The 25,234-nt window shown below is 40.2% G+C and overlaps 1 protein-coding gene across 1 annotated transcript in view; it reads right to left on the bottom strand.

The window, feature by feature from the left end:
- Positions 1-22,689, bottom strand: part of ROS1 (ROS proto-oncogene 1, receptor tyrosine kinase) — a 100,255-nt gene extending 77,566 nt beyond the window's left edge. Inside the window, exons 1-12 of the mRNA XM_018563518.1 lie at positions 22,611-22,689; positions 21,013-21,161; positions 14,784-14,919; positions 13,577-13,784; positions 12,277-12,353; positions 11,169-11,285; positions 10,160-10,344; positions 8,622-8,719; positions 3,848-4,371; positions 3,112-3,321; positions 1,678-1,788; positions 169-350 (exon numbers count right to left, since the gene is read on the bottom strand). Coding sequence (XP_018419020.1) covers positions 169-350; positions 1,678-1,788; positions 3,112-3,321; positions 3,848-4,371; positions 8,622-8,719; positions 10,160-10,344; positions 11,169-11,285; positions 12,277-12,353; positions 13,577-13,784; positions 14,784-14,919; positions 21,013-21,161; positions 22,611-22,689 — 2,076 coding nt within the window. The remainder of the gene's footprint in view (positions 1-168; positions 351-1,677; positions 1,789-3,111; positions 3,322-3,847; positions 4,372-8,621; positions 8,720-10,159; positions 10,345-11,168; positions 11,286-12,276; positions 12,354-13,576; positions 13,785-14,783; positions 14,920-21,012; positions 21,162-22,610) is intronic.
- Positions 22,690-25,234: the final 2,545 nt, after the last annotated feature.

Raw genomic sequence — 25,234 nt, 5'->3', positions numbered from 1 at the left:
GTGTCATATGATTATTTGTGTTTAGTTAAACAACCCTAGGTTAGGATAAATACTTTTTCCAAATCTGCCAGTAACAGGTAGATAAATTGGGGCGATTTAGACGAAATGACAACCTGCACAAGTGCCAGTGCAGAGTGAGACTGTTATCAACAAAGATTATTTTCATACCTTAGCAATCCCTTTGTCAGCCCAGTAGATGTACTGTCCAATCCAATCAAATGACAAAGGTCCAGCTCTTCTAATTCCAGGTATGGACAAAGAGGGAAATTCAGAAGTGTCACTGATATTCCACATGTGGACATGGCCTGTCTCATTGCTCCAGTAGAGGGTGCTGTTGTACCAGTCTAGATCTGGAAGTAACATATAGCACGATAACTGATGACTGTTTCAGAACAAGAACAGGCAGCATTTCAGCAGACAAACCTGTTTTTTGTTTCTGTTTTTTGCTTTACAGAAAAGGTGGCATGCTTTTCTGTCCTGCATTCAGATTGGTTTTATACAGCTATTGATCTTGACTACCGCCTTTTACTTATGTGTTACACATTAAGACTTAGCAATACACGTTTCGGTGCATTAGGAAACATTTAAACAACTTAACTATGTATTTAAGCTACAATAACTTAAAATCAAATCTGATCTACAGGCAAATCCAGGGTCGTCCCTATAGTGAGGCAGCCTCTGGCGTTGCCTCAGATGGCATTTAATTGGGTTATGTGGGGTGAAGCACTTGCCGCCCCCTCTCCAGCCAGAGTGTCCCAGGTTGCCAAGAGCCCTTAACAACCTGGGACACTCTGGCCAGCATTGCCAGGGGGTTGACAGGATGCCGGCCAAGCTTCCCGCTCGTCTCCTGGAAACCACTGATGTCAGTGAGCTGGGTAGGGTGCAGGGCAGAGCTGGAGCCAGAGGTACCGTGCACCCACCCATAACCTGTACCACCAGCACAAACCACCCCCAACCCCTTTCTCTGGTAACATGCACCGCCAGCACCCAAAATGGAGCAGACAAAATCTGTGGCAGTTGCCCATGGCAACCATTTAGCAACTAGCTTTCATTTTCAAAGCTTAACTGAACAAAAGGGAGAGAGAAGCTGATTGGTTACTATGGGCAACTGTTTTAGATTTTCTCGGCTCCAGTTTTGCTAAATTCTCCCCCATTGTGTACTATTCCTTTTTGTGGAATTGACTATGTACCTTCATACTAGAAGGGACTGAAGGAAAACAAGTTGTTTTAGGGGTAAGAATTAATATTTTCCATGCTACCTGTAAGGTTTTATTAAGCCTGGGAAAATACCTGTCACCCAGAGCGGTCTCCCTCCAGGTCTGGCCCAATAAGGTATAGGCATTGATTGGCTGTGTCTACGTCAGCTGCAGCAGACAGGTAGAAATAGCTGGAAATCAGCAGACTGACCGGAGGATCCCTCTGGGTGACAGGTAATTCCCTGCTTTTATAAATGTTTACAAGTAGAAGACAGCATAGATAAAAGCAGATGTAGATGTACATTTTTTCACTTTTGGCGCACAATAACCAACTCCTTGCAAGGTCTGCATAATACTTTGAGCAGTCAAAGCAAGCATGCATCGTGCATCTAGAACAAGTAGCTGTAAAATGAATGGAAGTTAAGGTCTTAACACAGTAAAATTAATAAAACTGAATTACAATCTGAAGAAAAACATTTACCTGACACAAATCTGAGGTTCTTGTTGACCACTTCTAGAGGACCAAACTTATCCAATGGTTGTTTCCATAAACCATCAGTGCCTACTGCTAGGAAATAGAGTTCTTCTTCCACTGGAAAATATTGTACATATTATTATACATGTGCATATAAACCAGTTTCTGGCATGCATATTTATAGGCAAACATTTTTTTGTAGAGTAGGAATTGGATAAAACCCCTGTACAGGACAGTGTTGCTGGTCCTGCATTGTACATAATGTCGACAAGAAAAAAAGCCATTAAGACTGGTCAGGGACCAGCAAGAAGATTGGCTTCAAGGGCTGGTCACACAACCAAAATCATCAGGAAGGAAGACTGCAGGACCATGAAGTTAGATAAGTAATACTCATTCTAGATTATGCTCTTGAAAAACAAGCATTATATTTTATGTGGTGTGGGGCGCTATTTTCATTCAGTTTTATCCTTGCCGCGAATTGAGCTTACATTTTTTTTTTCATGTATGTGTTTTCATTTATTGGGTCCGCAGTTTATAATATGCTGGGTTTTTTTTGTAAACTGTATTATGGGCAGCTTCTCCAGATTCTGTCTGCTCCCGTTTTGATAAATTCCCCCCAATAATCCTTTTTTCCTCAACATCTTATGAACGTGCTTATATTATGGACTGTTGAGATTGCATTTATGTTAGCGAACAATGGCAACTGGCCAGAAATTTACAAGCTGATCAATATTATTTTTGAGATCCCCTTCCACCCTTCCCATTTTGGAATATGGTAACCCATAGACAGCCCTTTCACCCTTCTCATTTTGGAATATGGTAATCCATAGACAGACTATTATCATCTTATCTTGGGTATTAGACTAACGACTAAAGATCCCTTTAATGCAATCAACATGCACACTATATAGCTCAGCCAATCTAGTAATGCAACTCCTTGAATTCAAAGTGGCCCATGCTATTCCTTTTACTATCCAATTAAACAATGCCTGCACCTAAAGGTTGTCCTAAGGGTTTTATTGCCCCCTTTCTTATGTCATAGTTCTCTAGCAATCTCTAGATAGAAGTTACTTTTAGAAGCTGAATTTGCGATGCCTGTGTACAGAAAGTCGGACTAGATGCAATGACATCATGCCTCCTTTCCCAATCAGTTGGAATTAATATTATTTTGATTTGCTGACCTGAAGAAAATTAAACTGATCAATGCAACCTACCACCATATACACACATAAATGGAAATAAATGAACTGTTGATTAACTCTTCACTGTTGTTAAGGTGCCTTGATCCATTTAATTATTTTGAAGGTTGAAAGCCAGTTGAATGTGGTTGAAATTGTCAGGGAATTGCTGCATGAATGACTAACATAAAGGATAAAGAAATAATTCCACCCAAACTCTTTACACCTGCCATATTCTCACAGTATTTTATTGTTAATATACCTGCATCTAACGTGGTTCCTTCCACAGGGGTTGTCCACTGGCTATCCCCAGCAGGTGACGATGCCCTTACAGTTATCTCATACTTGGTTGAAATGTTTAGATTGGCCACCACCATCCTTGTAAAAGTGATATTAGTGAAGACCTTTTGTATCCCTAGTTTGTCCAATGATATGGAAACACTGTATGTCCACCTCTGCCAAGAAGCAGCACCTTCAAAAAACAAACAAAAAAAGCATAAGTTTTTGGTGTATTCCATCAACTGACAAGATTCATGAAGCTGTTAACTTTTAGAATATAATTAGGATTTTCTGTACACAGTTGCTTGTAATTGTTTTATCTGCAGTCACCATCCAGATTACTGTTTTTTTATTTGCTATAGAATTTGAAAATTCCACAGATCACTAACTTCAGACATATTTTTTTTTTAAACAGTAGGCAAGGGTTAACATTTTTGCCCGGTTTGTATTTCTCTCAGTGGCACCCATAAAAGAAATGGAGGGGAGTGACGCTTAGACAGAAAGACATGTGAAATGTGGTTTTGTTACCATCTTCCCGAAACTGTGGTTAAATCCACCCAATGGGGATACAGTCAGCAATGAAAATCTTAGTCCAATATGTCCCCCTGCAGCTTAGAAAATAAAAGGTGACTGGTTGGTGTGGGCAACATTTCCCCTGCTCCACGCTGCATTTTTAATACATTAACTACATTGTGGCTGTAACCATATATCAAACTTACTGGCCCCAACAGTCAGTTTTGGTGGCTTCCATAGAACTTCAGCAGACTGAGGACCAAACACTACCATCAGTTGCTCAGGGCTGCCAGGCAAAGGAATAGGCTGGGTAGACTTTCCATACAAATTCATGTTATCAAAGCCTGTTAATGGTGAAGCTGCCAAGTCACAAGTTACTAAATATTCATTGTACCAGTATTGATCAGAAATGAATTCTTCATAAAACACAATATTTCCATTTGTGAACATCAAGGAGTCCTTGAAATAAAGGAAGCTTATAATTTCCTTTATTGAGGCATCTTCTATTTCTCTAAGGCGTTGACCATTACTTCCATCCAGAAAAACAGACATTAGGTAGAAAATCCCAGGGCTAAAGCTGTTCAGAAAAACAAGCCTCTTGGACTGAACACTGATCACGAAGTCTAGTATGGCAATGCTATTTACAATATGCTCTGTAGCATTACTATCAATTTGAGATTCAGGGAGGACCATTCTGTGAATTCCATCATCCAGGAGAAGGAACAAGTACCTACCATAAAAATAATATATATATTAGTGAATATTGCTGTGCTAAAATTTAAAGACCCACTTAATATTTAAACATAGCCAGCAAAGATAAAGGTTCCTAGAGCAGTTAAATAATAACATTTATTTATGTTGTCCTGCTTCTAGGGCTTTGTACACATGAACTTCAGCTTTTGTAAAAGTAGTGTGTACTGTAAGCTTTACAAAGTATTTGCAAAGCTTCAAGAAGCTTTAACCAGTAACTTGGAGTATAGAGGCCTCCTTCACACACCTTGTATAAGAGCAGTGTATACAGCAAGCTTTGAGCAACTTTGTTGAAGCCTTTAAAGAATGCTTGGACTTCAGCTTGGGGAGGTTAAATGCAGATCTTAATGGAAGTGCCAACTGTCACGTTAAACAAGCTGCTAGCAGGCATCACTGAGCTTTAGCACTATTTGCTGCTTGTTGAAAACCAGCTGCAGCCTACGTGCTTCCTATATGACAGTGACAGTCATTAACTCTCTGTAAGATCTATGTTTAACATGCCAACACTAGAGTTGATGTTTTCTTTTAAGGCTTAAAGGAGAACTATGGGGTCAGTGTTTTTCCCCATAGTTCTCCTTAGGGTAACGGGAGGACACAAACTAGCATCCTCCCGTTACCCTAAGCTCAGTATACCGCGAGCTACAGCTTGCGGTATACTGAGACGCCGGAGCGGATCCCGACTTAGATGACGTGATCCGCCCAGCTGAGTGAGTGACAGCTGGCTCTGCCTATCTAGAGGCAGAGCCAGCGGTACACGCCGTCTCCCCCGTCCGTTCCGCCAGTCAGCGCTGGCAGATCGGAGCGGTGAGAGGGGAATCCAGCCCCTCCCCCTGTCACGTCAGAGAGCCGTGACAGGATCGAGAGGTGAGCGAACCTGGTATGTGTTCGCTCACCTCCCGATCTACTGAGCCGACCTGTGACAGTCTCATTGTCACAGGTCGGCTAGAACTATGAGGTGAGTGAAAAGCACTCACCTCATAGTTCTCCTTTAAACAAAGCTGCTCAAAGCTTGCTGAAAACTTTAGAAATACTACACAAACGCTTGCTGTACATATTACTCTTATACAAACTAAAGGCCCAAAAGCAACATTTAGCTCCAGTTGGAGGAGTTCTGGCTATCATTGCAACCCTTTCCCAACTGATGATGGGATTTTCCCGTCACAGTCGTTCAGTTCATTAACGACCGGTGACGGCGTAATCTCATCATGCGGTACAATGAGCGCTGGTCTGTGAAGGGACCAGCCCTCATTGAGTTACTGCTGTTGATGGGTCCCTCGGGGTCCAAGACAGACCCTCAACAGCAGATTAGGTGGTCAAAGAGCCGTGACAGTCACATAGCTCGCAGAAGCTCACTGTGTTGTGAATCGGCGAGCCAGCCGTGTGTTACAAAAGTGATACAAAGCATCTCTGAGGAGAATACTGTATTCTCCTCAGAGATAATAATTACCAAAGAGATGATAATTATCAAAGCCCCTGTAAATAAAAAAAAGAATCCCTTAGTGCCCCCTAGTTAAAAAAGAAAATGTAAAAATAAAAAAAAAAAAATAGAATTTATTATGGGCAGCACAGTGGTGTAGTGGTTAGTGCTTCTGCTTTGCAGTACTGGGGGTCGCTGGTTCAAATCCCAGCTAAATCATAAAATGTAAAAATAAAAAAAAAAAAATAGAATTTATTATGGGCAGCACAGTGGTGTAGTGGTTAGTGCTTCTGCTTTGCAGTACTGGGGGTCGCTGGTTCAAATCCCAGCTAAATCACTATCTGCAATGAGTTTTCGTGTTCTCCCTGTGCTTGCGTGGGTTTCCTCCCACACTCCAAAGACATGTTAGAGTGGTAGGTCAAGTTGGCCCCGTATGAATGCATGTGAGATAGGGACCTTAGATTGTAAGTTCATTGAGGGTAGTGACTGATGTGAATGTGCACTATGTAAAGTGCTGTGTAAATTGTGGGCGCTATATAAATAAATAAATTATGAATTACTTTCTGTTAGCTACACTAATTATGTACACATTATTATTGCCAAAACTGTGAAAAATGTGGGGTTGTTTTTCTTTTTTTGTTTGACTCTTTTGTATTTTTTATAAAACAAATAAAAATTTATATATGCTTATGTCACATCAAATTAACCGCTTGAAGACCAGGTGTTTAGACGACCCCCCCTTCCTGGCCAGGCCATTTTTCAGTGTTCAGCGCTGCAGTACTTTGACTGACATTTATTCCGTCATGCAACCCTGTACTGAAATAAATTTTATACCATTTTTTGGGGACAGATAGAGCTTTCTTATGGTGGTATTTAATCACCACTGGGGTTTTATTTTTTACTATATTCAGGAGAAATTACTGAAAATTTTGAAAAAAAAAGTTTTTTTCTACATTATGTTATAAAACAACTAATATTACCCACTTTTTTGGTAAAATATAAAAGACGGGGTCACGTCGGGTAAATAGACACCAAACATGTCAAGCTTAAAAATTTTGCGCACTCGCAAAATCGCAAAAAACTAGCATACCCAAAATTGGCCATAGGCGACGCTTTAAAAGCTTTTACCGCTCATCAGTTTAGTGTTATCAGTGATTGATGGCCCGAGAACTATTGCTCTCATTCCGACGTTCGCGGCGATATGTAACATGTGCGGCGTAATTGTAGTTTTCACAGGTATGCGCACCTGACGCATGTTTACATGCGTGTATGTAGGGGTGGGGACTTTAAAAAAAATGTTTGTTTTTTTAATTCTTTTTTGTGTAACTTTAAAAAAAATTGGGGGGAAACTTAAAATTTTTTTACTATTTTTTTTTCCACTTAACTTTATTGCTATCACAGAGGGGGCTGAGAAACCCCCTCATGTGATAGCAAAAGAGGTGACAGGTCCTCTTTATGGAGACATCAGGGGTCTCCAAGACCCCTAATGTCACCTAGGACCCCCCTGAAGAAGCTGATGAAGCAGAGACCTTGGGGGGGCGCACGTCTTGGGGCCTCATACAAGCGATCCGCCGGCCTTATAGCCGGCGGATTCACTTGTATATTAACGGGCATCGCTGCCTCTTTTCAAAAAGCGGGGATTTCCCGCTCGCGCAGGGCGGATGTAACAGGACGTGTATACACGCCCAGTTACATCCAAGAAGCTCCCGGCCGGCTGTGTATACACAGCGGCTGGCCGGGAGGTAGTTAAAGGCCAATTTGTCCTTTAAAAAAACGGTATATAATATGTGTAGGTGCCATGCATGAGGAAGATGGAAATTATGGTTAAACAAACACATAGCAAAAATGGCAAACTTGCTTCGGTCGCCAGGAACAAAAAAATTTTCTGAAGTTGTGTCACTAAGGGGTTAAACAAGCTGCTAGCAAAATTTAGTTGGCTTTCAACAAGTTTCAAATAGCGCTCAACCTTACTGCTGCATACCTTCCCAATGTCCCTTCTTTAGCGGTGACTGTCCCTCATTTGAAACCATTTGTGGTTTTTTTATTTTCATTTGTCTTTGTTAACAATTCCTCCTTTTAAGCACTCCCATGAATGACATCCTTCCAAAACCTTTTTTATCGATTGTCCCTCTTTTTGTTCTCCTCTTTTTGTTCTGATGGACAGATATCTATGAAATAATACTATTAAACTACCAAAAGTATTAATCTGCACTAAAACCTTAATTTTATATCTTAATTATCTTGTTTGCTAATTTGAAAAGCCAATATAAAGGAAAAGTAATGTTGAAATTATTCTGGGTTTAACCAATCATTTTTGACATATCAATTCCAAATGGTCTGCATAACTGGGTGCATGGTATAAATGTGTCCATTGCCTAAATATGTTGTGCTGGAAGGTATCCCTCTTTCTCATATTAGAACATTGGGAGGTATAATGAGAGCCTCCTGAATCCTGCTAGACAGCCAGCACTAACATTATGAGCAGTGGTTAACATCTACAAACAGGAGCTGGAGGATACTTCAAAATCTTTAAAAAGCTGCTTGAAGCTCTTCTCTAAAATGCAAACACTTTGTAAAAGCTTTATGTACACATTGGCCTTATGCTCTTGACCAAGATGCTCTCTTGTAACATACAAGTCTGAATGTGCCCTAAACTATTACCATTCAATAAATACACTAAGGAGGACTGAAAGATCCATACAAAGAGAGGAAAGTTTCGCTTATGACCATTTTACAACATGCCCTGCTTATACGTAATCCAATTCACAGGGGACAATTGGTGTCTTTTGTGTAAAAAGGATAACAAGGCATACCCGTTATATGGATCAACTTCAATCTTCTTAGGCTTGAAAACATCCTGTAATGGGATCTTCTGAGCAGCTGTGCAGTTTAATAAATCACAACTATATATCTAAAATAAAAGAATAAGATATCCAAATGAACAAACACATCTGCATTAAAGTCTACTGTATGTAAACCCAAACATTTGAGCCAAATATATTAGTACTCATTCCTGTAATGTCAAAACGCATAATACGTTTATTCTATATGTGCTGCTTTCTGCAAAATCATATCAGCAAGGTTGTCACCCTTTCATGAACATTCCTAAGCTGAACTACAAGCAACTGTTCCAATGCAAAGTACACTGGAACATTTTACCATAGTCAACACAGTTAAACTGTGATGTTCAGCCAATGCTGGAACATCCAAACTTCAAAGGAGGTTCATACAAAGAGCTTACAGAGTGTGCAGGGAGAAAGAATATGAACCAAGTAAGGGGAAAATGTAAATCTTATCTTACTTACATTGCTGTACAAAATTAAGAACTCTTATTGTGAAGGTTAAGTCTACTTTATTGTTATTATTTTCTGTATTTTGTTTTAAAATACGTTTTGGGTGATATTTCAGGTGACATTTTATCTGTTTACAATTTCTTTTTAAAGCACTCCCATGAATGACATCCTTCCAAGACTTGTTTCATCAAATTATATGAACATTATGCCCTAAAACTGCAGCATGCTGTTTTTTATTTTTTGTACACCACAGCACAAACCTATGGTTCAGTGATGTTCTTGTCATAAAACAAGGTGGGAAATGTGTCATTAAGTCATTCTCTCTAAGCTCATTATGTAACAAGGTTGAGACCTTGCACCATGACCCCAGATGCTTTAAGACACTGGGGAAACAACCTCAGGATTCAGAATCTATGCCGTTTCCTCAAAGCTGTCAGAGAGACGGTTTCCAAATCTGAAGAAGCTGAAGAAGGAGCATGGCCCAGAAACATGTCAGACTTAAATTAGGTACTATCTCCACCAAGGTTACAACTTTGGCGCCCCCCTCCTTCTTCTATACCAATTTCGGACATCTTTGTATTTTTATTTCTGCTTGTAATCCCAGCTTTGCGCATTCCCTCTCCTACAAAGTGAGAAAGCTTCAGCATCTGTTGGCATGATCTGATGTTACTCTGGATGATTTATCTTGGTGAAATGTCCTGATCAAGTAATTTTAAGTGCAATTATATATTTTAAATGTAATAAAGTGGTTTTATCTAAACTATCCAGTGCACTCTGTTTTGTTTTTATTGTTACATTTATCTATGGCCTTTGGAAACACATAGAGCTTGCAAGAATATTCAGATATTCAGAGTTGCCTTGGCACCAGTGAAGCACGATACATTTGAAGATTTAGTCATAAGAATATGTCCATACTGAACTCTCAATATGTTTGGTTGATTAGCTTTCAGGATATGGCTAATAAGTAAAAGCTCATGTGTTTAGAAGTTGTTGACTTTGCTCACCCTATTTGCATGTTTATGACCAGCTTAGGGAGACTTACATAAAAAAGTTCCTACCTGACTGCTCATAATGAAAAACATCTTATTATATAACCAATCTACAGATAGTGAGGTTATGGTTTCATAACCAGTATGGATAATGCCAAGGTTAGAATTATCTGACATATTAGCAGTTCCTTTTATCCAAATACGATTCTTCTCTGAAAAGTAGATCACTTGGGTGTAGACATTAGCAGAAACACCTAGAAATACAAAAAGAAAAGGTTTTGTCTGATAAAAAATAAACAAGTAAATAATAAACAAGGAAGAAAACAATCAACAATGTTAAACAGTGGATCCCAATACCCAGCAGTCACACTACTTATTTACTATGAAACATGTGTCTTATGCCTCTGCGAAGGTTCTAGTTCATTGATGTTCTGGATTTCAGGGACAGTTCTGAAGATTTGTCCCTGGAAATCAATTTTCCATCATTACTTAAGTTTGCATAAATTCTATAGTTTTCTTGATTGAAATGTCTTAGATTTTACACTGGTTTGGCAGTCACAGTTCTGATCATACTTAATTTGCCTGTGGTGTCTCATAACTCCTGAAGTGAAAAGAGGTTCCAATGAGGAAATGGTAGGATAGAGAGGAGCTGAAAGAAATATTGAGGCTGCCACTCCTGATCTACTTTTGAAAATGCTACTTGCTTGGCTGTTATGCTAGGCCTCTGCCATCAGTATTTCGAGCCAATGACAACTGACCTGCAACAAGGTACAGAAGGTAAAAGTAAGAAGTCCTTTCAACATACTTGTTCTTGGTTAGAGACCACTTGTATATTCAGAAGGAGAGGTCAGCATGGCATCCTTCATGTTTCCTTCTTGACAGGTTCCCTTTAAAACATGCCCCTACTTTGCTTTCTGCGTTCGATCTATTTACAGACAAGGTCTACCATCTATCTATATTATGGCCAATGTCAATAAAGGCTTTATTTATAGAGTGTGTGACTTGCTTTGTATTTTGTATCCAATGCGATGTGGCTTTTAACCATATTCTAGTACTGTAAAGGATAAGCACCACTTACTGCTGATTCTGCTAGGTGCTGTAAGACACTGAGCTTCATGCAAAACTTCCTTCAGATTATCCCTCTTTTTGAGAATGTTGTTTCTGGACAGAAAAAGCCACTGTGAATTATCTGGATCTAAACAGATGAGATAAGAAGATTGAGGATGTCAATGTTATTGGTCTTGGCACTCAAAGCTCAGATGTGTCTGCAGACTAGTACAGGCTCTACTGAGTATTAGACTACAGAATGTATTGAATAATCCAGTGGAGCATCATCCATGCACAGGTGTTGCCATGGCTATTCTATGCACTTATTTTCAGAGGATTTGTGAGATTTGTTATCTTGGTTAACTTTATATGGTAGCTTGGATATGCATGCATTGATTATAAATACGGCTGCTTTGTAACGATTGATTAATTAGCATGGCTGAGCTGCGCAAAGAACCAAAGAAGTGTCATTCCCTATCTAAATAGACATTTATTTTCTACTGTTGTGAGCAAAGAACACATTGTTCACTGCATGGCCAGTCATCCTGATGTAGATTATGTCCCTTCAGCATATTTTGTCATTGCCCACAAATTAAAATGTAACAGTTACTTTTGTGACAAAAGTAGCAAAATATGAAAATAAAAACAATGCTCCAGCTGGTGCGTAATTATAGTACCACTGTCCATGGAAACTGGATGATACAAATCATTGGCTATTTTATTACTGATCTTTTTTTTTTTTTTTTATTCTTTCCAAGCTTTTTTTAATTGATTTTCTCTGAAAACACAAGCTTGTTATTGCGTAATAAATGTAATAGCCAATGTAAGATATGTAAATTAGTGCAATATGTCTAATCTTTCCAAGTTAATTGTTATACAATGTTTGGTACAACATAACTGTAATACAATACATTCGTGTAAAAATGGTATGTGTGCCCCTTTTTTATTTTTACTGTGTCCTGATAGATAGATAGATAGATAGATAGATAGATAGATAGATAGATAGATAGATAGATAGATAGATGGATGGATGGATGGATGGATGGATGGATGGATGGATGGATGGATAGATAGATAGATAGATAGATAGATAGATAGATAGATAGATAGATAGATAGATAGACTGTTGCATTTTGTACCTGGAGATCCTGCAGTGGTAACATTAGCCTCTGCTGCAGGTCCTTCTCCTTGCTCATTTACTGCAGTGATGGAAAATCTACAAAAATAACAGCAGAAAATAAATATTAAATTTAACCAATATATTTACGTTCAGCACCATTCATTGTCAGATCAAAAACCTTTAAGTGTCTTAAAGTGCCAGAATCACAGAGAAAAGAGGGTATCTCTCTGTAGTTATGTAGGGGTCTGCAAGAGGAAACGCCAGTGTAGTGAGTGATGTGTCAGCTCTACCTATTCCAGAGGTCAGCACCACAGATGGATGGAATTTACATCCATGGTTAGTGGGTAGGTGGATGGATGGATAAGTGGATGGATGGATCTACCATTTTGGGAGGTATCAGTTTCAACACTTTCCTGAGCAATTGTTTACAACAGAGCAGCATTTAATAACACTGGCACCAGTATTGGTATTTGCTTTATGATTTAGAAGGTACAGCATTTTTCATCAACTTTAGTAAAGCAACAGAGTTGCTTTATTCTACTGTTATGTCCAGCCCAAAAATGTTTTTCTAAGCTTTGGATTGTGTGGGGAATGTGTTAAAAACCACTGTCCCCTGATGGACTACAATGTCACGTTTAGTTAGACAATTTGTATTGAAATTATAGTTCATCACAGGAGTGAGCTCGGAGTAATGGCTACTTTGCAACACACACAGGAACCATGGGGAACAAAAGTAGCCACCCTCCAGAAGGAAGGACAGTGTCAGCATGAATTCAGAGAGGATTTGAGGATCAACAGCTGAGTGGTACACAAATAAGTTACATATTTGTTCATCGGTAAGTTAGTTGAATGCATTTTTTAAGATTTACCTCACCAGTTCAGTGTTAATTTAAGTGATTCTGGTGTGAATTATGAGGATGAATTCTTCCACAGTGACTGCAACTACAGTGGTCAGTGTGGGTTATTTTTTAGGTTAATTTACTGGTTATATAGCTGATTTAATGCTTATGCAAATTTTTTAATGTAAAATGTCTGGTTACATTAAACTAGAGTAAAGTTACACTTTAATTACCATAATTTTCATGGCTTGGGGACATGCATACACTGTATCTATACAGAGAGCCAGAGAGATAGTGAGAAAGAGAAATAGTTTATTGAATTACCCACTCATATATTCAAAATAAAATTTTTGAAAAACAGACTTACAGACTGGCGCTTTTGCTTTGCACTGCTGTCCAAGGATATATGTACGGCGGAGCATTGTCTTTTGTGTAGACCAAAGAGTTACATTTTACAAACAGATTTCATGTGCGCATTACCTGTAGACTGTTGCTGCCTTTGTTCTGTAAAACTGGAAGTCCTGTCTCCCAGCCGCTGAGATGTGTTTTTGGGCTTCATCCGTTGTATTAAGATATAAGTTATATCCAATGATTAGTCCATTTGGGAAAAGTGGTGGAAGCCAACTGACCTCAATTGTGTCACAGCTCAAACTGTCAAGATTCTGGATCTGTGGTGCAGTTGAAGGAACTGTAAATCAGAGGTACATATTCGATTGGTGAATTCAATATATACTTTAATATTTGTAAAAATACATTATATACTAAAATGATAGGTATAGAAATAGAGTGAAATGTCTAAAATATGCTTGGTCAGCAGTCCACTTAATGCACTCTTGCCATCTGGCATAGATTTTGAATCTGCTGTTTCTATTTTTGCATTTCCATACACCTACAATCCTCTTTGGTGGCTTATGAACTTGAATATCTTATATGCAGGATTAGGAGCTTGTCGGGAGCATTGACATGGTTTTCTTTTTAAACAATACATTTTTTATAAATGTCAGATTAAAAATATTTTGTAAGTTTCTCTTAAAATCTAAATTTAAAATTACATTTTAAACCCGCATGCTTAGATATGCCCATAAAGAATGCCATAAGCATACAGGCCTCCTGCTATGCAAATATTCTTGTCATGCTGGTGCCAACCTGTATACGTTTTAGCATTAGACAGGTATTTTAATGGGATCCAAACAAATTAGCCACCTATTAGAATAATCATTTCCACAACAGGTTCTTCAAGATTTCACTGTCCTAGAGGTGTTCTTGTTATACAAGTTGCTATTCCCTCCCCCGGTCTCTTACTAGCGTTAAATCTGGGTATGTTTTGTCCTTACAGTGAAGATCAGTGGGGTAATCCCACTTTATTTGCCCATTTATGCTGGTGGTCAGTGTAGTGCTTCCTTTCACTGGTGGTCAGCAAAGTGCTGTGTTATGTTAATGGTCAGTGGAGACAGACAACCTTAAATTAGTTGTCAGTAGGAAAATGACCACCTTAAATTGGTGCAGTGCCAAAGAATGCATCTCTGTACACAAAAATTAGAACCTACAAATCAGCATGATCCATGTTGGCTCTTGTGGATCAGTTTACTCATCCATATTCCTAAATGTATTTATATAATATATACAATAAAGAAATATAAATACAAATTCTGACTGAGCGCTAATTAATTATCATTTTTCTTCCTACCTCCATCTGGAAGTGTCCTGTAGACAGGGCTGTTTGTAGAATAATACTGTAGCTGACAAATGATCCATATTACTCTAAACCAATACTCAGTGTAGGGCTGCAGGTTAGTCACAGTATATGATGTTTCTGTTATAGGCTGTATTCAAAAGACAAGAAAAATTACAAAACCGCACAACAAAACATGTTGAATTTTTCAAATGTATTACAAGGGGAAAAGCATTTTACTGAAACTTAGATACATGCAGGGCATGGAAAACATTAGATACATGGAAAACATCCAAAAAAACTACTAATGTTTCAGAAATGCTGAATATGTGAATACATCCATAAATGTAGGGTAGACCCTGTGTAATATACCCATTGTTATTATTGGTACATACATCCCCTTTTATCCCCAAATTGCCATTTATTTGCCAACATTTGGATTTGCTCTTTTCATGTTAAATGTTGGTTTTGTCATATTTATATCTACAGCATGTATAATATTTATTACATTTCACTACAAGATTTGCAAAAGCCACAGTAATGTGTATGTGTGATAATATGACGGACTTGTCACTCTGGCAAGACTTAATGGTGCCTAATGCTGTCTTAAAGGTTTTTTTTTTTCAATGCTTTGTAGCATCAAATGGAGAAAGGAATTCTCCAAAAGTAAAATGCAAACATTCATTTTGAGCGTTACCATTTTGCCATGTTGTATAAACTTCACACTTATGTGATATCATTTTATTCATGAGACTTTGGCGGTTAAATTTTGGGGTAAATATCTGGGGCTGTGCTTATTGTGCAAAAGTGAAATATATATTTTTTTTATTTTTTCACTACGTTTAATAAAACCTAGAAAATAAAAATATTTTTACTCAAATCTGCCATCAAATTAAATCCCTAGAAAACCCTAGAAAAAATACTTATGATATGTTAGAAAAGATGGGAAAAAAATAAAAGAGTTATGGTGTGGAACCCCTAAGAGTCAAGGGTGTTACAGGGAAAAAGGCCTCGGGGACTCAAGTGTTAAAACAACCACACTTAAACACATTCGTATTTATTTGCGTTATTTCTGTCATTTGGAGATGCGGATGCATCCGAATGTACGAATTTATGAAAATTTGTCTTGAAAATCGAATCTTTCCAAAACTGACCCTGTGTAATATACCCATTGTTATTATTGGTACATACATCCCCTTTTATCCCCAAATTGCCATTTATTTGCCAACATTTGGATTTGCTCTTTTCATGTTAAATGTTGGTTTTGTCATATTTATATCTACAGCATGTATAATATTTATTACATTTCACTACAAGATTTGCAAAAGCCACAGTAATGTGTATGTGTGATAATATGACGGACTTGTCACTCTGGCAAGACTTAATGGTGCCTAATGCTGTCTTAAAGGTTTTTTTTTTTCAATGCTTTGTAGCATCAAATGGAGAAAGGAATTCTCCAAAAGTAAAATGCAAACATTCATTTTGAGCGTTACCATTTTGCCATGTTGTATAAACTTCACACTTATGTGATATCATTTTATTCATGAGACTTTGGCGGTTAAATTTTGGGGTAAATATCTGGGGCTGTGCTTATTGTGCAAAAGTGAAATATATATTTTTTTTATTTTTTCACTACGTTTAATAAAACCTAGAAAATAAAAATATTTTTACTCAAATCTGCCATCAAATTAAATCCCTAGAAAACCCTAGAAAAAATACTTATGATATGTTAGAAAAGATGGGAAAAAAATAAAAGAGTTATGGTGTGGAACCCCTAAGAGTCAAGGGTGTTACAGGGAAAAAGGCCTCGGGGACTCAAGTGTTAAAACAACCACACTTAAACACATTCGTATTTATTTGCGTTATTTCTGTCATTTGGAGATGCGGATGCATCCGAATGTACGAATTTATGAAAATTTGTCTTGAAAATCGAATCTTTCCAAAACGAATCGCACATGTCTAGTATCCTACCCCTCCTGTAGTTTTCTGTAGGCAGCCTCTAGTGTGTGGGCCTGCTGGGCACCTCAAACAGCTCTGCTCTGTGCACAGGCAATATACAGCCTAGTAATTATGTCACTGCTGCTTTTACAAGGTAATATCTTGACCTGCAAAGGCATTTGGTGCACACAAAGTGTTTTTCAACAATGAGTGGCTATTGAGAAATATATACTTAAAGGAGAACTATGAGGAGGACTTTTCACTCACCTCATAGTTCTAGCTGACCTGTGGCAATGAGACTGTCACAGGTTGGCTCAGTAGATCGGGAGGTGAGCGAACACATACCGGCGTTCGCTCACCTCTCGATCCTGTCACGGCTCTCTGCCGTGACAGGGGAGGGGCTGGATTCCCCCCTCCTTGCTCCGATCCGCCAGCGCTGACTGGCGGAACGGACGGGGTGGGTACAGCTGGCTCTGCCTCTAGCTCATGATTGTTACGGCTGCCACCCATTGACTACCGCAGCACCCAATTCTTGAAGGGATTTATGCGGTCAGGAGTGCGATGGGACCATGGACTATCAGTATACCACGAGCCGCGGCTCGCGGTATACTGCCGCGTCTCAGTATACCGCGAGCTAGGTGACAGGAGGGCGCTAGTTTGTGTCCTCCCGTTACCCTAAGGAGAACTATGGGGAAAAGCCTTAACCCCATAGTTCTCCTTTAAATAAATATTTTTGTGCCCAGAGTCCAGCTTAAAAGTAAAGGGTGTGGGGGCGTGGCCGAGATGTGAGAAGCAGAGCGGACGTGTCTGAGGGAGCTCCGCCGCCACACTGAGCTTCATCCGGCTTTAATCCTGCAGACTCGGTTCCTGTTCTTCACACCCGAACTCCGTTGGATGTCCGGAGCAGGGGGATATGCCCTCTAGGTCTGGCAAGCGAGGTAATACTCCGAAAGGTGGCTGGAGGAGATCCCAGCGTGCGGCCTCGTGTCCCGCCGCCGCCATCTTGCCGCCATCCCTTGCTCCCTGTGAGCGCTCACGCCGGACCTTGTGCATGGAGGGAGTAGCTGCAGACGCTGCTGAGGTGGCGCTGGCCCCTCCGGAGCAGCCTGTCTCCCCACCGACCACAAGTAAGGAGAGGGCTGAGACAACAGCTATCCTGGAGGCCATAGAGGGCTGTAAAATCGCCCTCACAGCCAAAATAGACCATCTGGCGGTGGAGTGCACATTGATCAGACATGATCTGGACAAAATTCGGGGCAGGATGTCCCAGGCGGAGGCGCGGGTGTCTGGGGTGGAGGACTCGGTACAGGAGCATGCTACTGCAATACAAGACCTGCAACGCACCGTGAAAACGCTGGCGGCAAAGGTAGATGACTCCGAAAATAGAATGCGGCGCAATAATGTGCGCATAGTGGGCCTGCCTGAGGGAGCGGAGGGCCAGAGGCCTGCTCAATTTGCGGAGGCCTTCTTTAAATCTGTGCTGGCCATGGAGGAGCTGCCCCCCACCTTTGTGGTGGAAAAGGCGCATAGGGTGCCCACTGGAAAGCCTGTCCCGGGGGCACCGCCGAGACCTTTTCTGGCGCGCCTTCTCAACTACAGGGATCGGGACAAAATACTGGCGGCTGCCAGAACGCGCCCGGACATTCGCCATGAGAATGCCTCTGTCCACCTATTTCCTGACTTCTCGGCGGAGATTCAGAAGCGGAGGAGAACCTTTGTGGAGGTGAGACGCCGGCTCAGAGAAAGGGGCATCCAATACAACATGCTGTACACAAGTAGACTTAGGGTCCCCCATTCTGGCACGGTTCACATGTTTGATTCGCCTGGATCCGCTGCTGAATGGTTGGATGCGCTGAGTTAATCTGCACCAGCGGCAGTTTCCTGTTGATACCTACCCTATCTGGTCTGCATAGAAAACTTTTGGATTATCCAGATATTGGCTCGGCCTGCCTATGTACTCCTGCACTGATTGCTGGGCGGACGGGCCTACGATGTGGAGGGATGAGGCCGACGACCAGTGGCCGAGCGCTTCTTGATTATCCTGGATGGCTACGTTTCGTGTGGGCCTCAAGTTCTACAGTTGTTATTTTTTGTTTCCAGTTTGCCCCCTTTTTTCTTTTTTTCTTTTATCCTGCTTTTTAATTGATCCGGGGCGGATGCTGCATTGCCCGAGGGGGGAGGGGTATAGTCAACGACCTAAGGAATCACAGGGATGGGGGATGGTGGGTATGTCTTGAACGCACTACCACGGATTTAATATGCTAGACATAGAGGTGTCTTATCCGGTCTTTCACAGCATCTCTCATGCAGTGTGGGGGCAATGGTTCGCTCCCTCTACAGCTGGACACATACGATCTTTTTGAGTTTGTTTCTCTTTTTGATCTTTTTTTCATCGTTGCTGAACACTTGTCCATGTTCCTAGGATACACCCCTTAGTTGCGGTGGGGTATCCCTGACTGTTTTTTGGGGTTTTTGAGTCTAAACTTCTCTGGACTATGTTGTTGTTAAGGTTATTATGTTATCCAGGGAAGAGGGGTTATGTGGTTAAATTTTGGTCCTGGGGGGTTGTGTGTCGCCCAACATCTCACCCACACCCTGAGAAGGAGCGGCATTCATTCATGTGTAATGGCAGATGTGATGGGGTTGGATGACATTAAAGTGCCATCCTGGAATGTACGGGGTCTCAATAACAAATTTAAAAAGTCCATGGTATTTAACTATCTGAAGCAATTGAACCCACATATACTAATGCTGCAGGAAACGCATCTAGATGGGAGTAAGGTGTTGGCGCTGAGACGCCCCTGGATACAGAGGATGGTGCATGCGACCTATTCCACGTATTCCCGGGGCGCCTCGGTGCTCATTAGTAAATCACTGCCTTGTACTGTTCTGCATACTGTCACGGATCCTGGCGGGCGGTTTGCAATTGTGGTACTTGATATTCAAGCAACTCAGCTAGCGGTGGTCAGTGTGTATATACCTCCGCCATTTAATGTACAGATTTTGTATTGAGGGGGGATGGGGGGGACACACTTTTCCAGGGGGGGGTATGTTGATGTTTATACAAGTACTCCCCGTGGTTGGTAAGGGGTTGTACAGGGTTGTTCTGTTGCATTCTATGTGTGCTCTCACGGCTGTGAGTGCAAATGTTGTTAAATGTTGTTATTTGTCACATAAAACTTTAATAAAAATAGATGGCGAGGCAGCATGAAGCCGGCTTCCCGTCCAATCAGAATGCCGGGCGCTGCGTCATTACATTGTGCCCAGCTTCCTGATTGGCCAGCTTCCCGACCAATCAGGAAAACCGGCACCGCATCATTACACGCTGCCCGGCTTCCTGAGTGGCCGGGAAGTCGGCTCCATGCTCTCTCATCACAAGTGACGAGAGAGCATGGAGCCGCTTCCCGGCCTATCAGGAAATCGGGCAGCTTGTAATGACGCGCTGCCCGGCTTCCTGATACAGGAAGCATCGGGCTAGGCATTGGAGCATTTGGGCGAGTACGAGTACTCGCCCAAATACTCGGTATCGGCACCGATATCGATAGTGGTATCGGTGCATCCCTAATAGAAACCATTTAGTACATCCACAAAAATACATGAACATTATAAAAGTATACATATCTTTGATTACTTAGGAAATACTTGACCTGTGGTAAATGTTAATAGCTCGTCTAATTTTAAAGGTGCTTAAGTTACTGGAATTATTTTCTGGCCTACTGCATTTGCATTTGATTTCACACACTGTAAGGCTTGGTTCACACCTAGGTGTAGAGCAAACTTCGCTGGTATGAATGGACTTGCTTCTTTCTGCATTTGTAAGCTGACACTATATTTACATGATTTACATATTGATTGATATGTCTCTATGTTCTTTTACCGGTTTCACCCCACCCTGTTTTGTTTAAAACATCAGGATTTCATCCAGTCTGGCTTATTGCAGAATAGGAGGGTTTAGTTGCATGTCGAGCTTTACACAGGCCACAGGGCAATGTAAATAAGGGGCAAAACATGATCTAATACCACTTAATGGCCACTAGATGGATCTGAGGAGCATAGGAAATATGTATATATTTTATATGCCCTCACCTCCATCTAGTGGCAATAATGCAGTATTACATTGCATTCAATGTGAAAAGAAAATATGAGAATATTAATTTTTGCCTCTATTCGCACAAAACACACATCTATGTTCACATAGATTCACAGGGCAAATGGCTCTGTGCATTGTTCATAAATAGACCCCTAAATTTCTGTAAGAATAGGTTCACACCACAGCGTGCATGTCAGTGAATGATGGATACATTACCTGGGTATATTCCCATTCTCCTGGAATGTTGACATATTTACTTTGAATTATGTATCTTACATCTGATATATTTGCTGCTTTCCATCTTAATGTTATATTGTGTGACCCAAAAGAGGACACAAAAGGAGGCACTGGTTCAATAACACAGTCTGTAAAAGAAAACAATGTTATCTGAATTTGAAAAAAAAATTAATGTATTACATTTTCTAAGATCAAAGGAGAGCAAATTAATGTTGCCATGTGTGTTCTATAAAAAAAAGTTTCCTTTATTAATCATTACCGTATTTTTCCGTGTATAAGACGCTACTTTTTCATAAAAATCTTTATCTAAAAATAGATGTGCGTCTTATACACGGGGGCCGCGGTTTTGAAAGTGCTGATAACACTGCAAACTAGCCTCACGGATTGCAGAGACAAGATAACAGTTCTCCTCCTGTCATAAATCTTTTGAACCTGACGTGAGCTGTTGCTGGGGAGATCGTGTAGACAGGGCCCAGAGCGATAATGTTGGAGCATTCTGTGACCATAAAAATGTCAGAAAGTGAAAAACAACCTGTAAACTCTCTAAACTCATGGTATGGTGTCAAACAAGAGGTGATTGTGAAGTCCTTCAAGAAATGTGGAATCAGCAATGCCATGGACGGAACTGAGGATGATCTTGTATATATAGACAGTGACTCAGCAGACAGCAGTGATGCAGCAGAAGTTGAAGAAACTGATATGTTTGAAGCTAAAAGTGATGAAGAAATCAGTGATGCAACAGAGGCTGAATAAAGTGATTGGCTCAGAGGTAAGTGTGATGCATAATATCATTTAAAATATTGATTTCTGAATTTTGGGTAAGAAAAGTTGGGGGCGTCTTATACATGGCGTCTTATAGACGGAAAAATACGGTAATTTAAATATGTTATAGCCATTTGTAAGATTGTATTAAATATTGAGAGCAGACCTAAGCCCTCAAAAGTATGTTTCTTTTCTTACATTTTGCGCATATCCCGCCCAATTCTGAAACCTCTCTCATCTAGAAACCCAGTGCCTCCATTCAAACCATTCCAGACTTAAACAATGCCAACTGCACTTATACATTTGGTGCCCTTTGTTTAGATTTCTGTCGCTTCTGCATACGCTGCATATAAATAGAACATGTGCCCTAAACACTGCTTTGTATCTAAACACTACAGATAAATTATTAAGCACCCAGGGGGATTTTTGTAATACATTTTTTACATTACTCCAGACACTGGCACACTCAGCAAGGACTAATCTCATTAGGGATCTGATGCATGTCTAATCTGTTTTGCAAGTTGTAATTGATTCAAATTAGCATACATGATAGACATAAATCCCTAAACCTAAACTCAGCGGAAGTAGAAAAAAAACTCCCCTTGCATTGTGGTTCCCCCCCGCGCACTGCAAAGGTTAAATGCTCATTTTTGTCTAGTGTATCATTGAAAAGCACTTTTACTGATCTTATCTCTTTCTCCTGCAGGCGCCTGCTCTTTGTGCGCCTGGTCCCCCCCCCCCCCCCCCCCTTTTTCCCCCAAGCTGCTTCTATTCGGCTCTCTGTCCGTCGGTCGCGCTCTGATGTTATCACGTACCATGCTGGACCAGCAGTCCTGCATTGTAAACGAGGGTGCCTAGGGCCCATCCACAGCCCAGAGCATCAGAGAAGAGCATTGCTGGCTGCCAATGGAGCAAGGGATAAGGTAATTAAAAGTGCGTATTAATGGTACCCTAGGCAGAAATGAACCTATAACCCTTGCAGTGTGGGGAAGCCCTACTACAAGGGTAGTTTTTTTTAGTTCCCAGGAATGCAACTGTAAAGAAAGCCTGTACTAAGGGACCATGCGGTACTAAGGGAGCAATTGCTGAACTATCTTAAAAAAATGCTGGATTTTATGCTAATGCAATGGCATCGGGTTTCTTTTTTAACTTCACTGAAATGACCTATCCTTGCAAATTAGGCATTCTAACTTCATTCTGACTTAACCTGCTATGTATTATATATTCAGAGTCAGGGCCTCAAAAGATGGAAACCAGAGACAGCGTGGAAGCATTTTCATTTAGAAGGAGATCAAAACTGTAGTCTACATGTTTTTAGCGGTACATTTAAATCAGCAAGCTTTTATTTCAAAATTACATTTCTTTGGATACTAAATGCCACATCTAACATGTACTCTGGAACACTGAGCCAACCTTGAGGCAGTAAAAGGAAACCTGTACTGATATAGATGGATATAGATGTTGCCTTTGCTGACCCACTTCTGAGAATGCCAGTTTCCCAACTTCCTCTAGCTGCAACACTTTATAACTCACTGACCCAGTACAAGGCTTTATATTATAGGATAAGTGCACCTTTTCACAAAAAATGAGAAGGTGAACTAACTGACAACACCCTCACCACCAGTCCCCCTCATCTCCATTCTTGCCAGCCTCCAGCTGGACCAATGCAACATAATGCTTGCAATGGTGAACAGTCATTGGTCAGCATGGCCACGTGATCACACTGATCAATGAGAATCCCTTCCATGACCCCATCCTGGAAGAAGACTCAGAAGGGATTTTCATTAGTCTGAGTGGTCATGTGGTAATTCGCCATTGCAAGAATGATGTTGCTACACAAGCTCTGTGGCTGTGCTTTGAAGTTTTAAAGTGCCTGGACCGATTCTGCGGTGGCATGGGTGGAGATGGGTGTTACGGTAGCTAAGTTCAACAAAGACTGGGGGTTTGCTGTCAGTAAATTTTTTCAATTTTTGTGAAAACAGGAATTTCTCCTATAAAAAGTCAAAACTCCTAGTCTACATACTTGCTCTCTGTAGTGGCTTAGGCAATAAAAAGCCATTGGATCAGCATGACTGCCAGAGAACTGGCATTTTTAAAAGAAGAGGACATTATTGCCAGACTATGTATGCCCTCAATATAGCACAAGCCTAAATAAAAGAAAAAAAACATTAACAAAATCATCCTTCAAGCATAAATGTTAGTGATAAAAAAGTTCAAAAATCAATCCCCAGTAATAAGCTTAAGCAAAGCTGACAAGCAATAATGTTCTAAAGCAGACATCTGGCTTCTTCCCTAATGCTGTGCTTAGCCATTTACTTATTTGTATTGTATTATTGCTCTGGGAGTCTATTTGCTAAGATGAGGAAGAGGAAATGAATACACCCAGCTGACAAATGAGCATATTAGAATCCACAAATCCAGTGATAAATAGGACTCCCATGCATTATACACACCTTCTGTGTAGACTTGTGTGTCTCCAAGGGAAGCACTTACATTAAAGCAGGGGACATTACAGGGTGTAATCTGTAGAAATGTATAAAAAATAGCACCATCAAGATCTACTCCAGCTTCATGTAACAAATTGCATGGGTACATGAAAATATTTTTAAGTTAAACATTTTGAAATATAGTAATATACATTTCACAAAAGATTCTGTGCTGGCATGTTCACATATATTTACTGACTGGACATGTACCAAAGCTAACTTTGCCACTACAGTAATACTTTGGTTTACAAGTAACTTGGTTTGAGAGCGTTTTGCAAGACAAGCAAACATTTCTGAAAAATTTTGCTTTGATATACAAGCAAATGTCTTGCAAGAAGAGCAAAATTTTGTAGAAAAGCACCACCTCAATAAGCCTGTAGCAGTGCGAGCGATGAGTCTGTTTAACGACAATGCAATGTCACATTGGATAGATTCCTTGTTAAGGTTTCACGAAATGAAAAAGATTCCATTGAGTCAAGAGATAGCAGTGATTCCGTTACTGATAGTGAAAGTCGTCCTCCGCAATAATCCTCCTCTCTCTTGTCCCTCTCACACCGGCCACAAAAGGTACCAGTAATTGGTTAATTTTTCTTTATATTTTATACGTTATTATATTACAGTACAGTATTGTAATCATTTTATATGAATATTTTTGGGTTGTGGAACGAATCATCTGAATTTCCATTATTTCCTATGGGGAAATTCGCTTTGATATACAAGCGCTTTGGATTACAAGCATGCTTCCGGAACAAATTATGCTCGTAAACCAAGGTATTACTGTAAATGCTTTGAAGGCAATAATAATAATGAGTGATACTATAAACACAATGTACAACAACAATTACGGTAATGCAAACAACATGTAAATAGTACAAATATAGAGATCTAAACATGAGGATATTTCTTAAGCTGACTGTAGAGTCTCTTGATTCTTCTTAGCAAAGCAACCAATT

Source organism: Nanorana parkeri, unplaced genomic scaffold, assembly GCF_000935625.1.
Source record: "Nanorana parkeri isolate BGI_ZX_2015 unplaced genomic scaffold, ASM93562v1 scaffold22, whole genome shotgun sequence".
Taxonomy (NCBI): Eukaryota; Metazoa; Chordata; class Amphibia; order Anura; family Dicroglossidae; genus Nanorana; species Nanorana parkeri.
The sequence above is the reverse complement of the archived record's forward strand: the minus strand, read 5'-3'. Positions and strand labels throughout refer to the sequence as shown.